The sequence below is a fragment of the Osmerus mordax genome, chromosome 26, assembly GCF_038355195.1.
Source record: "Osmerus mordax isolate fOsmMor3 chromosome 26, fOsmMor3.pri, whole genome shotgun sequence".
Classification (NCBI taxonomy): Eukaryota; Metazoa; Chordata; class Actinopteri; order Osmeriformes; family Osmeridae; genus Osmerus; species Osmerus mordax.
Window position 1 is genome coordinate 693,311 of NC_090075.1, and position 14,246 is coordinate 707,556.

General features: G+C 52.6%; 1 protein-coding gene across 1 annotated transcript; it reads left to right on the forward strand.

The window, feature by feature from the left end:
• The first annotated feature begins 317 nt into the window (after positions 1–317).
• Positions 318–8,048, forward strand: amotl2a (angiomotin like 2a). The gene is made up of 11 exons (XM_067230079.1): positions 318–463; positions 1,274–2,039; positions 2,286–2,481; positions 3,005–3,149; positions 3,335–3,427; positions 4,106–4,386; positions 4,526–4,710; positions 4,879–4,980; positions 5,084–5,265; positions 5,550–5,693; positions 6,088–8,048. The coding sequence occupies exons 2-11, from the start codon at positions 1,333–1,335 to the stop codon at positions 6,171–6,173; spliced, it is 2,121 nt and encodes a 706-aa protein (XP_067086180.1). The 5' UTR covers positions 318–463; positions 1,274–1,332; the 3' UTR covers positions 6,174–8,048.
• Positions 8,049–14,246: the final 6,198 nt, after the last annotated feature.

The window sequence follows — 14,246 nt, forward strand, 5'->3', positions numbered from 1 at the left end:
TATTCTACATAGCTGTTTATCTCTCCCAAACCTAGTATGCGGCACTACAGAATAATCTAACTCTTAACAATGACAATCTGATATTCCTCAGACAATAAGAGACAACCTGCTGGTTTAGCACAGTAGTGGTGCAGTTCCGACCTCGTCTCTCGCGCCCTGCCCCCTTCTCTGGGCGCTCGCGGTGCTGCTCTTCATCCCCGGGGACTCGCAGCTCGAGCATTCCTCACATTCCAGCCGCTCGCGAACAATCGGTCCTCAGTTATTTATTAGAGCGGGGCTCGCTCGCGCTCCTCAGTCTGCTGAAAGAGCTTCACAAGCGCACAAGTACACAGCGCGTGAAGAGGAAGGAACGAGGACAGCTGATACACTTTACTGATTAAAATTTTTACGGATTACCTCGGTCTAGTCGGTCAACATCAACTAAATACGACCTGAGTTTTGTACAGTGATGAAATTATAATCGGTGAGTGTTTTTAGAAGAGGGTACATTGTCTGTGTGTTTGTGCTTGGTTTACACATGGTCGTTGGACCATGGTTGTTAATCAGCGTTTAGGACGTTTGAACTTTTTTTCGTTTTATTTGAAAATGATATGGCCAGCTCTAATTATTTGTTATTATTTACCAATACTAATATTATTTTGTTCGTATGGGATACATTTTGATTTTCAAATTTATTCAGAAATGCTTTCATTTGACTCGGCTGAAGTATTTCTATTGCTTAGAGCTTAATATATATATTTCTTATGAAATACCTCGGCCATGATGACCAACGGACAATCTTTATACCACGATTAACCAATGGAAAGCAGCCTAAAGGAAACTGCAGATGCAATTGATATCGGATGTCTGGAATGCCTTCCCCTTAAAACATTTTTATGGAGCACTTGGAACCCACTAGTGTTTGAAAATATGTATTAAATGACCAGTAATGTTTTGTGGGAGGCAGTAGAGTTGATGTTTATTGTATATTTTTGGCTGGGAGAGAGTTATAGAGGCGCTTTGAGAGGAATTTACAAGCCATTGCTCCGTTGCTATGGGAGTGTGCTCTAATAGCAGAAATGGAAAGCACATCCGTGGTATTTAAATCTTTTCTCTCCATATAAATATCTTCCCACGAATTCTCTGTATAGTTAACAGAATTCCCACGGAGCAGCAGGTTCCTAACTTTAAATGAAAAAACAAACACATTTACTGAGTTAGTAACACAAGATTCTGAAACAGCCTGATGTTGTTATTATGATTCTAACCTTTCCACCTGCTCATTCTTCTCCAGACCCCTGTACTTCACCCAGTCATCACCCGCACCCCAGCCTTCTCCCGAAGTCCACAGAGATGCGGACCGCGGAGGACTCATCCAGCACAGTGCTCCACCGGCTCATCCAGGAGCAGCTTCGCTACGGGAACCCCAACCACACCCCCACCCTCCTGGCCATCCAGCAGCAGGCCCTGCGGGGGGGCAGCGGGGGCGGGGGGGCTGGGACTCCCCGGTCCTCCCTGGAGAGCCTGACGCAGGATGATTCCCACGGCACCCACATGTGCACCCGGCAGGAGCCCCAGGGCCAGGAACACCAGGGGGACTACAAGCACTTAGAGAGCACAGACTGCCGCCTCTACCAGCTCCACGGGGAGGAGCTGCCCTCCTACGAAGAGGCCAAGGCCCACTCCCAGTACCTGGCCTCCCAGAGGGGCGGGGGCCCCCAGAGCGGGGCACCCCAGAGCGAGGGCCAGTGGGACGTGAGGAGAGAGCACGCCCGCTCCCTCAGTGAGCGCCTGCTGCTGCTGTCTCTGGAGAGGACCAGCTCCTCCGACCCCCTGGCCCTCAGCGCCTCACACAGCTACCCCCAGCTGTCCGGCCTCCACCCTGGCCCCCACGCCCCCCAGGGCACCGGGCCCCTGCAGCACCCGGACCAGAGAGGCCCCCCTCCAGACTACCCCTTCCTAGTCAGGGCCCCGGGGTACATGGTCAGTCACTCCCAGGAGCACCGACATGGACACTACTACAGCGAGCCTCCGCCCCCCTTCCATTCCCAGCACCACAGGTAACCACCTGCAGGGTTGCCAGGGCGACAGGGGTCAGAGGTCGCAGCTGACACTCGCGAGTGGAATGTACCTCGTTGACCTTTGTCGTTCTTTACAGTATCAACATGTTGGTTTATAGGGTTGTAAATCTGTCTCATGAAATGCTCATGCATGATGAATGACTTTCCTTGTCTCTCTCTCTCCTCTCCCTGTCTCTCTCTCCTCTTCCTCTCCTCCTCTCCCTCTGTCTCTCTTCTCTCCTCCAGGTTCGTACCCGTCGAGGCCCAGGTGGTCCGGAACAACATCTACCCCACCGTGAGCTCTGCAGGCCCAGAGCAGTTCACTACAACTCCCAGCATGCCTAGCAACAGCTCTGTCCAGATGGAGGTGCTGCTGAGGGAGAACGAGAGGCTGAAGAGGGAGCTGGAGGGCAGCGGGGAGAAGGCTGCGAGGCTGCAGAAGGTGAGGCAGGGAGGGGTGAGGGAGGAAGAGGGGGTCTGGCCGACTAGTGCTGACAGTTTCAGATACTTTGTTGTTAGCTCAGCGGAGGGGTTTCAGCCCATCATACTGAGCAACATTCACATGCAGATAAAGCCCCACAGAGAGCCTTGTAACACGGGCAACTTCTCAGACACACAGTTTGTGTCTATACACGCGTGAAGGTGTTGTTTGGAGGAAGTAGGGATGGACATGTCTGCAGTGTGTGTTCCGCTCTCAGCCCTGGCAGACAGCCAGGAGGTGTGAAGACACCTGGGTCTAATCAGCCTCCAGGAATGTGTATCCCTGGTTCCCAGGGTAGTCATCAACCCGCGGGAGCTTACGCAGTAAACAGGCTAGCCAGGCATTTTAGATCTGCCTGTCCTCTCAGACGTCACACTGCAGCCAGACACAGGCCTTCACAGTTCCTGAGGCGTCTCTGCTGGAGGCGTCCTGGGGTGTGAGGAAGGCTGAGTCATGTTCTGACGGCCTGCTTGTGTTCCTGCAGCTGGAGCAGGAAAGCCAGAGGCTTTCGGAGGCGTACGAGATGCTGATGAGCAGCTCGGTCAAGAGGGAAGCCCTGGAGAAGGCCATGAGGACCAAGCTGGAGGAGGAGATCAAGAGGCTGCACGACTTCAACCGGGACCTGAGGGGTGAGGCTGGCTTTCAGAACTTCTTGGACACTCTCGTTTATAGAACTTTTATATATGCTGTGTATATATATTTATTCAACTGTTTTGCCTTGAAACGCTGTAGAATTGTAAAGTGGTATATGGTGGTAAAAATGTGGTGATGTTGCAAGTCGGAAACGATTTATTTCTGTTTTGATTGAATCCAGATCGTCTAGACACGGTTACCAGACAGCATGTTGCTAAGGAAGTTGAATCAGCAGACCACAAGCATCACATCTTCGCCAAACTCCTTGAGCAAAGTAAGTATTCTCTGGTTTGATCACAACACCACAGACATGTTCCCTCCAGGCTTGTACCACCAGAGTTAAGCAGACAACAGTGTTGTGGTTGTCGGCTGTCAGTTCCCTGTTCAGATCAGAGATGGAGGAGGCTGGCAGGGAGAAGTTTCGGTCCTGGTTGTGACTTCTGTACAGAACACACGCCCCCCTTCCTGACCCGGTCTTGGAGCCAGCTTGAAGGGGTGTGTTGTGTTACTAGAGGGGGGGGGCGCCCGTCTGTACTCACAGCTGCAGGAATGTGGCCTGGATTCCTGGGCTGTTCCATGCACGCGTTCCTCCCCTCCACTGCTCTGCTGTGGGTCTACCCAGCACCACCTCTGCTCTGTTTCCACACACTTAATGACGTTTGTAAATGAGTCTGCGTTCTTGTCACATTCGATCACGAACCGTTGTTTTGGTGACCTCCGCGGTGACCCCTGTGAGGTCACCAGACAGGAAGTTCCGCTGGTGATCTCCAGGGTGGTGTGTGTTGCTGGCAGCTTGACCCTCGTGGGACAGCGTCTGAACAGGCTGGCCGTAGCATCTATTAGAGGGTGGCCCTTTTTAACGTTCCACTCTCTTCTCTCCTCCTCCTCCCCTCCTCCTCCCCTGCCCTCCTCCTCCCCTGCCCTCCTCCTCCCCTCCTTCCTCCCCCCCCAGACGAGGAGCTTCAGAGGGAGAGGGAGCTGCGAGCCCAGCGCTCCTCAGGGGAGGAGTGGGCGCGGAGGCGTGAGGCCCTGGAGGCGGCGCTGTGCAGTGAGCGTGTGCGTGTGCGACGGCTGGAGGAGGAGCTGAGCAGGAAGAGGGCGTACGTGGAGAAGGTGGAAGGGCTGCAGGGCTCGCTCGCCCAGCTGCAGGTCGCCTGCCAGAAGAGAGAGGCTCTGGAGCTCAGGCTACGCAACAGGCTGGAGCACGAACTGAAGACCCTGAGAGCCCAGCAGGTGAAGCCCAACACCCTGTCCCCCTCACACCCTGTCCCCCTCACACCAGCCCTCCACCACACCCTGTCCCCCTACAGTCTGACCCCCCCCGGTCCTGTCCTCTGTCCTGCCCCAGCTAACCTGTCCCCTCTGCCCCCAGCGCCAGGCTCAGGGCCCCCAGGAGTCACCACAGAGCCCCTGGGCCCTGCGGTTGCAGCTCAGGGAGCGGGAGGAGCGGGTGCTGGCTCTGGAGGCTGACATCACCAGGTGGGAGCAGAAGTACCTGGAGCAGAGCACCATCATGCAGTTTGCCCTGGACGCTGCTGCCACCGCCGCCGCGCAGAGGTGGGTCACCTGACTGATCACATGATGGGTAACCTGGCTGGTTCCCTGATTTGTCACCTGGTTTGTCACCTCAGAGGCACCAGACAACACTTAAACTTAGGTCGTTTTCCGTGGTTGTCGTCAAAGCACACTGTCTGAATAAACTTATCTTCTTCTTCCCCCGTCCAGAGATACAACCATCATCAACCACTCCCCCCGACACTCCCCCAACGACAGCTTCAATGACGACATGCCTCTGACCAATCACAGACACCAGGAGATGGAGAACAGGTACACACTCTCCTTAACCACATCCTGAGAGAGACATCTGTAGTCCACCTTCTCTCACCTGGGAGTCAGCATGTGCTAACTGTGTGTGTGTGTGTGTGTGTAGGATCCGGGCCCTGCATGGTGAGCTCTTGGAGAAGGATGCTGTGATCAGAGTTCTGCAGCAGAGATCCAGGAGAGAACAGCAGGGCCTGAGGCAGGCCCTCTCTGCCCCCTCCATCCCAGGCCCCGGGGACAGCACCAGCCCCAGAGACAGCACCAGCCCCGGAGACAGCCCCAGGGGGAAAGGTGAGCTGGAGGAATGTGTGGTTCAGAGAGGCGTCCTGCTTGAGACAGCTGAGCTCCTCTGGTCTCCAGGCAGGGGAGCCCAGGAGGGGGGGTGGGGGGGCAGGAGGGGGGCGGCTGGCGGGCCTCAAATAGACGACGTCTTTTTCCAACATGGAATGTGTGTCGTCTCCCCGCTCCAGAATAACTACTGAATAGCTTTCTCACAGATGAGTGTGTGGGGTGTGAGTGTGTGTGTGTGAGTGATCCGGTCATTAACCAGCTTCCTTTTGTTTCTGCGCTCGTAGGGAAGAGTCTCTCGGATGACCAGACGTCCTCGCTGCCCCCCCATCCCCCTGCCCCCCTCAGGCCCCTCAGCCGGGACTCCAGCACACAGTGTGACGCCCCGCCCATGGAGGATGACCTCCAGCCTCCCTTGGCACCAGACTCAGGTGTGTGTTACCCCGGTCTCCCTCCCCTCTGCCTATCTGGACTGCTATCATACCCTGTCATCGGACATGAGGACAGAGATCAGACCTGCTCATTTATGTGGCGGTGGATCAATGCAGCAGCCTGGCTGTTCTTTTGACCTCAGCTAGTTAAACAGTAACCACACTCAGGGTCACGGCATCAAGTGGTTGTGGAGCCATTCCGACAACCTGTGTGTGTGTGTGTGTGGAGGGACCCAAGGTTGTCAGTACCTTCCCACGTAGTAAACATTTCAACATGACATCGTCCCTTCAGCCTCTACCTGGCAGCTTACTTAACTTGTCTTAAGGTCAGTACTGTTAAACTGAAACTTCTCTGGAATAGGACTAAGTACTTTTTCTCCTTCATTCACCACAGATGCTTCTGAGCACGTGAACGCAGCCCTCAACACGTACAAGAACCGGACCACCTCCGATGCAGATGTGGTAGAAATCCTTATTTAAGAAGGAAGAACCCCGACCACAGCTGATGAAGCTGAACAGGAGCGATGTCCTTGATGATGTCAGTCCTTCAGGACGACAGGAGCCCTCTGCCAGGAGACTGCCTCTCTCTCTCTCCTGACCCAGACCCCTCCAAAGTCTCCAGAGAGAGAGAGAGACAGACCCATGCACGTGTCTGGAGGAGAGAGGAGGGGAGAGGGAGGAGAGAGAGGAGGAGGAGAAGGAGAGGAGAGCTGTGCTTTCCTTTACTGATTCTGCTCATCTAAAAAAAAAATTGAACTGAACTTTTGTCTGTGGTGTTGTCAGACGCAAGTCCGAATCCTGCAAGGTACTTGCACACATTGTTTATGTGATTTGGTGTTATTTTATATATTTTCTTTGTTATTTAGCTCTGTGTTTATATTTATAAGTGCTGCTGGTAATGTGCTGTGACATTTTTGCATGGACTTTTGTTATTTTTAAGAGGAAAAGGAAGTGACCCTGATGAAGGTTTGTCTTGTTCCTGTCTCCTCTCACCTCTGCAGTACTTCTCTGTGTTCTGTGTCTGCCAATGTCGTGCATCAAGACAACTCACGTTCCTGGATATACAATACATACTCAGTCCATGTTACAGTCAGGCTTCCTACAAGGTCTATGTGAAGCTAAATGCTTGGCTTATGGAAGTCAGTTGTAGAATGTGTTTACACATTGTACCCTTGCATTCCTCCTTTCCTCTGTGTTCCTCTGTGAAGACAGACTATGCCTCCCTGCCCCTGCACCCCCCCTCCTTAGGGAACTATGCAGTTGGTGCTCTCTGGGGGGCTGTGGGGGCCCTGCTCACAGCTTAACCGGGGGGTCTGAAATCCCCCTTTTCAGGCCCGGGGTGCGGAGATCACAGGCTCTCCTAGACCCGTCTGAGAGAGCTGCGGAGGGGAGAGAGGCTGGGGTTCACAGAAGCCTCGTTTTGAAGAGGCCTGGTTCTGGTGCTCTGGACCCCCAGACGGCCTCACCCAGGACGGCTCTCCCCCGTCTCATAATCTCTACGCATTCCTCCCCAGCGCCATGCCTCGGCCCGGAGGAAGAGCCTATCTTCAGGCTGACCTCACACCCCCGTTAAACCGTCTGTCTTCTCTGAGCGCTCATCTTGTCACTTGTCTATGCCTCGGTAGCAGGTTCTGCTGGGGTCTAAATATCCAGGAGGTTATATGCACTACTGAGGAGACAGGACAGTATTTAGCCCTCGTTTTCCATCTTCTATTTGTTGACGCTAAACAAGTGTTGGGATGGAGTGCTATTTTCTTCTCTGCTCGAGTATCAAGCATGTCTGAGTTCAGACATTCTTGACTCGGAACGACCCGCATGAGGCAGTAACAGGAAACGCTTTGATTTAGTTCCTTTTTGTGTGTTAAATGCAGAAGTATGTATGACTGCGATGTGGAAACTGGAATGTGTGGGTGGGGGTGAGTTAGTGTGGTTCTGTACAAACTCTTCAGTCTGTCACCTTTTTCAACTGCTTTTTAAATGTTGTTTTAAATGTTTTCCTCTCACAGTGTGGTTGCTGGTCAATGATCTGTGTTTGAAAACTGTTTGCTATTTTAAAATGCCTTTTCACTTTTTGTACTTTGTTTACATAAAAGGGTTGTATCGAACTAAGAGAGGTTAATATATTTTGTATATATTTTTTCTTTTTAGTATTCAGTGGTGTGAACATAACGCCAAAGATTTGCATTACTTTTAAGTTATAACTGAAATATAACTATATATGTACGCAAGGTTTCATGTGAAGAAGGCCTTGCTTTATGTGGGTGACCCATTGTAAAGTTGCTGTGAACTTCTAAAATGGGGATTTTTTAATTCCATTAACATTTCATTAATAGAATAAAGACTTTAATATATATCTTGAAATGCTGATTGTTGTCATTTTTTTATCAAGGAAATCTGCCGAGCAGACAGATAGACGAGCCACCAGTCGTTTGTGACGTATCAACAATTCACATCCCCAAGGGACTGTCTAAGGACTGGGGTGGGAGGAGGGGGAGGCATTCTACTGACGTACAAGTACACGCTTGTACTAACAGCCCTCATCAGAGCCCATAGACAGGCTCGACTCACAGTTCCCATTCACTAGGACAGAAAGGTACTTTATTAAGCGTAGAAACACAGATCTACCACCTGCTTGACTGTTGGCAAGCAACCTGCATCACAAAACCGCAGCGGCACATTCCTCCCAGAGCCCCTGTTTATCCACCAGCCTGGCCTGAATGCTAAGTATGTTCTTCACCACAAACGGTGAAACAAAGATGCTTTATGTTCTTTCAGCTGGGTCGTCTCTCTCGACACGTTGGGCTTTCTAAAGACACGGCTGCGAGTGAGGGGCGCGCTTGAATTATTCTGCTTTTAAAGACGAGCAGTGTTGTTGCATTCTCCATGGACGCACTTCAGACACAAGTCCCTCAGAGGACGGCTCAGGCTGCTCCCCCTCAGAGGACGGCTCAGGCTGCTCCCCCTCAGAGGACGGCTCAGGCTGCTCCCCCTCAGAGGACGGCTCAGGCTGCTCCCCCTCAGAGGACGGCTCAGGCTGCTCCCCCTCAGAGGACGGCTCAGGCTGCTCCCCCTCAGAGGACGGCTCAGCCTGCGGTCCCTCAGAGGACGGCTCAGGCTGCGGTCCCTCAGAGGACGGCTCAGGCTGCGGTCCCTCACAGGACGGCTCAGGCTGCGGTCCCTCAGAGGACGGCTCAGGCTGCGGTCCCTCAGAGGACGGCTCAGGCTGCGGTCCCTCACAGGACGGCTCAGGCTGCGGTCCCTCAGAGGACGGCTCAGGCTGCGGTCCCTCAGAGGACGGCTCAGGCTGCGGTCCCTCACAGGACGGCTCAGGCTGCTCTCCCTCAGAGGACGGCTCAGGCTGCAGTCCCTCAGAGGACGGCTCAGGCTGCGGTCCCTCAGAGGACGGCTCAGGCTGCGGTCCCTCAGAGGACGGCTCAGGCTGCGGTCCCTCAGAGGACGGCTCAGGCTGCTCCCCCTCAGAGGACGGCTCAGGCTGCTCCCCCTCAGAGGACGGCTCAGGCTGCGGTCCCTCACAGGACGGCTCAGGCTGCGGTCCCTCAGAGGACGGCTCAGGCTGCGGTCCCTCAGAGGACGGCTCAGGCTGCAGTCCCTCAGAGGACGCCTCAGGCTGCAGTCCCTCAGAGGACGGCTCAGGCTGCTCCCCCTCAGAGGACGGCTCAGGCTGCGGTCCCTCAGAGGACGGCTCAGGCTGCGGTCCCTCAGAGGACGGCTCAGGCTGCGGTCCCTCAGAGGACGGCTCAGGCTGTGGTCCCTCAGAGGACGGCTCAGGCTGCTCCCCCTCAGAGGACGGCTCAGGCTGCAGTCCCTCAGAGGACGGCTCAGGCTGCAGTCCCTCAGAGGACGCCTCAGGCTGCAGTCCCTCAGAGGACGGCTCAGGCTGTAGTCCCTCAGAGGACGGCTCAGGCTGTAGTCCCTCACAGGACGGCTCAGGCTGTGGTCCCTCACAGGACGGCTCAGGCTGCGGTCCCTCAGAGGACGGCTCAGGCTGCGGTCCCTCAGAGGACGGCTCAGGCTGCTCCCCCTCAGAGGACGGCTCAGGCTGCAGTCCCTCAGAGGACGGCTCAGGCTGCGGTCCCTCAGAGGACGGCTCAGGCTGCGGTCCCTCAGAGGACGGCTCAGGCTGCGGTCCCTCAGAGGACGGCTCAGGCTGCGGTCCCTCAGAGGACGGCTCAGGCTCAGGCTGCTCCTTCCTCCAGGATCATGGAGGACCGTCGTGTCCCTCGGTGTGATCCAGAATCTGGACGAGCCCTCGTGTTTCTCATTCCACTTACACACAGGTTTCTACAATCAATCTTGTGTGACATTTCTTATTGTTTTGCTTTCTTCAGTTCTCGTAACACACCTTTCACCGCTGTGGAACGAGGGAATCGGTCTGCACAGCTGACGTTTCTCACGGGAGAGCGGACCAGATATGGAAGAATATCTGGAATTTCACGAGTTCAGTAATCACACCATAGATTGAATAGATAGCTTTTATTGAAGCAGAGCTGGTAGCAGAGCCAAGCCCGATGGTGGAGGAGGCCGGTAGCAGAGCCGGGCCTGGAGCGGTTGGTGGAGGCCGGTAGCAGAGCCGGGCCTGGAGCGGTTGGTGGAGGCCGGTAGCAGAGCTGGGCCTGGTGTCCGGGCATGGACTCGGGGTGTGGCGGAGAGTCCTAATGGGTCACGGCCGAGCAGCAGCTCAAGCAGATCCCCTGGGAAGCCTGGATAGATGACAGGGAGAAGCAGAGAAGAAAGGGAAGGGTGGGAGGGGTGACAACAACATGCTAGCACAGGGACCAGAGGAATGGAAGATACTTTATACAGAACTCTTAATTGACCAAAGGGAGTTTGGTCGCATTCTTCCGTGCTTTACTGGGCTGATGCGTATTAGTTTGATTGGAGAAGGAGGAGTCTTGGTGTGCCACCTTCCTTCCGAACTTTAGTTAACCCATTCAGGCGTAACTCCGTGTTGTTTCTCAACACGACAGAAACCATTCTGCCCCCCACCGCTGTTCACACACTTAAACGTATATAACATATTCTGTATATAACATATTCTGTATATAACTGTCAGCTTCAAGTTACGTTATATAACACCACCCCCTGCTATGGTAGCATCTGTTTGGGGGGTATATAACATATTCTGTATATAACTGTCAGCTTCAAGTTACGTTATATAACACCACCCCCTGCTATGGTAGCATCTGTTTGGGGGGCATTTAACCCTAAAGATCCCAAACTTTTTTTAACAAAATATATCCTGGTGGTGGTGAATTTGGCTTTAAATGTGGAAGTATCTCGACGATTGTTCAGGACAAGCATGGCTAAATGAAAATGCTACAACATTGTGTGAATGCTATAAAAGTGTGTAAACATATTTTTGTTTATGTAAAGTCTTCAATTTGAAGACCACATTCTTGGAATGAATCCTCCGGGTCATTTCCTCCCACTGACCGCAGAGTCACTGGAACACTGGCTTCCTGTTTCTTTGTTAAAACAAACTCAGTATCTTCAAAATGCAAGAAGATATATCGAAATGATTGACTGGATTTCTACCATTCCATCCAGTCAATCATTTACCATTAGCTGAAAGAAATAGACAGTTATATCTGTTGGATGTCCTCCACAACCAAGTGGACTCTCTTGAGAAATATGCCTGCGATTGTTGCAATTAATCTTTTTCAGTGCGCTTTGGCTCTCAGCATAAATATTTGGCCTTGTTTGCGTCCCTTAGTAGAAGTGAAAGAGCATTCCAGGGATGTCGAGCCAGTCTCCCTCCTCCTGGGTTTACTTGTGACAGATCAGTGCAACTTTTCTCAGTGTGTAAGAGTGCCATCTGCCAAATATCTCACCTTGTCCCTGTCACACGGTAACAAGTGTTACCCAGAATGCTTCACGGTCGCCTTCCTCACCTGAATAATTCACGGAATCTGAAAGATTCCACAACGTTGACAGATGTTGTACACTCAGTTCCAGGGAAAACTCGTCTCACCTTGTCAGAATGTTTGTGGTTTGATTCAGGTACTGATATGAGGAGGTTTATCGCATGACTGCCTCAGGGGTCACGGATCTCTCTCCTGTCAGGCTACAGTTATGTGAATTGATTTATTGAAATCATACGTTGTGTGAGTTGAGGGCTGTTTATCTCCCCCTCCCTGAACACTCGCCTGTGAGGTGAAGCGACATGATCGGGGGGGGATCCCGGGGGTGATCCCGGGGGCTGTCTGGGTGAAGGGTCGAGGTCTTGTGGACGATGGCCGACACAAACAGCTGTATTCGCTGAGCTGTGTGGCCGTCTAAGGGAGGTTCCTTCCTGGCCTTGCTCCAGACAGCAGAGCCCCTCCTGCCCGGGGAGGGCTGGGGGGCCGGGGGAGGGCTGGGGGGGCCGGGGGAGGGCTGGGGGGGCCGGGGGAGGGCTGGGGGGCCGGGGGAGGGCTGGGGGGCCGGGGGAGGGCTGGGGGGGCTGGGGGGGCCGGGGGAGCATTCCAGAGGAGCCATCCAGTTTCTCCTTGAACCGTCATGGAAGCACGGCTGTCGCGAGGTGCCTGCATCAGACATCTCTGATCCCATCAGAGTGAGTTCAAACCACCCGGTACTGATCTGCAACTGGCCCACAGCCCGAGAAGTAGATCAACAACTTTTTTTTCTACATTCCATTTCTAACTGTGGAGTTAAAGGGTAACTGAAGGCTCATTGTGCTTTTGACATGTAAAAACACATGAAAAATGTCCGTTTCTGGTTACACACAATCATTTCACCCCCTGCTGGACTAACATCTGTTTCTGTTGTATTTATTTACTGTATGTCAGTTCTTGAGACAACGTCTGAGCAACACAAGTAAAGCCTCTCCCTGCTGCCTTTTAGCTGCGTTTTCCCTCCTGAAACTCTGTGAGAAAAACTTGGACAAATAACTGGGCACTGCGCTGTGTTTTGCCTTAATATCCATGGAGATTCCGAAACTTTCTGCTTGGGTCTGTGTCGGAATGCATTCTCCCTCCTCTTCACTTTTCCACATAAATCAGGTCAATGTCCTCTAAATTTAGGTCTGCCATTGTGGTGGAACGACTCTCCTCTTCCTCTCAGTTTTGACAGTGAAGGGGGGGCCAGGGGGTAAGGCCGGGGGCCCAGGGGGCCGGGGGGCCGGGGGGGGGGTTCTTACCTTTACCCCAGTAAAAACCAAGACGATACCTCGCTCAGTTAACATCAGTCCAGGAAAGCTTTTAGTGTCATGTCAGTGTGGGATGTCTAAGAGGTAGACATGGACTCATCGTGGTGGACTGGGCTCTGTGTGATTCAGAGGAGGAACCTCTGACTGAGGCAGCCTCTCTTTCAGAGGAGGAACCTCTGACTGAGGCAGCCTCTCTTTCAGAGGAGGAACCTCTGACTGAGGCAGCCTCTCTTTCAGAGGAGGAACCTCTGACTGAGGCAGCCTCTCTTTCAGAGGAGGAACCTCTGACTGAGGCAGCCTCTCTTTCAGAGGAGGAACCTCTGACTGAGGCAGCCTCTCTTTCAGAGGAGGAACCTCTGACTGAGGCAGCCTCTCTTTCCAAGACTATAATCCCATCCCCCACTGGGGCAGTAGACACAGGAAGTGGTGAGATGATGACAGGAAGTGGTGAGATGATGACAGGAAGTGGCGAGGTGATTAGTCAAACCATGCAAGGTGTCTGGAATGACGTTGGGAGTCCTACCTCTGGAGCATTAATGTCTAGGAGGTAATTAATTACACAGCAACAATAACATCTACATTTATTACACTTAAAAAATTACATTTCAATTACAGTACCTAGTTTTTTAATGTAAAGTATGTGTAGCTTACTAAACTAAGTAATGTCAGGTTAGACACAAGACGTCAGGGAAATCAGTGCATAGGCCACATACAGCACACTCCTCTGTAATGTTATATCTGACATGTCCTGATTTACAGTTACCATTTACAGCTGCATTAAGCTTCCCCGTGGCTGGAACTCTGATGTAGTATGCTAAATGTGCTACAGTGATGTCGTTTAGTATAACTGTCACTTAAAATACTTACTATATGCGCGACTGTGATGTCGTTAACTAAATCTGACACAGGCGTCGTCCGAAGCTGTTTATATTTACAGACTGTGTCTGGCTTATTTAAGTGCCACATCTCTGCCCATGCGTGAATTACAATTATTTTCAAACTCCACTCCCTGATGATACACAGATTCATTTCTCAACCCTGCCAGTTTGTGGTATCAAAGAATGCTCGCTATGTTGGTCAGACAAGCTCGTAGATGAGAAACACACCTACAGTAAGAGTTAAATAGGTGGGAGGAATCAGTTGGAGAATTGAATGTTCACACCTCAGCATGCAAGAACCTGAAAAACCTTTTAATATAAACTGCTGCAATCCCTCCTTGTTTGTATCACGGTGAACACATCTCTGGTCGTCACGGCCGTGCCTCTGTGGGAGTCAGGAATGACCGGCATGTGCTCAGAAGGGCGGCATGCAGCGCTCCGGTTCACTCTGAAGGGTGACTGTTATTTGTGTTCGGTTGCAGACAGCACTGAGACTGTTAGCGCCGT

Excerpts from the sequence above, each read along its gene's own strand:
- amotl2a (XM_067230079.1), top strand. The coding sequence starts at position 1,333 with ATGCGGACCGCGGAGGACTCATCCAGCACAGTGCTCCACCGGCTCATC. Across the intron at positions 2,482-3,004 it reads AGGCTGCGAGGCTGCAGAAG|CTGGAGCAGGAAAGCCAGAG; the intron begins GTGAGGCAGGGA and ends GTGTTCCTGCAG. Across the intron at positions 4,387-4,525 it reads AGACCCTGAGAGCCCAGCAG|CGCCAGGCTCAGGGCCCCCA; the intron begins GTGAAGCCCAAC and ends CTCTGCCCCCAG.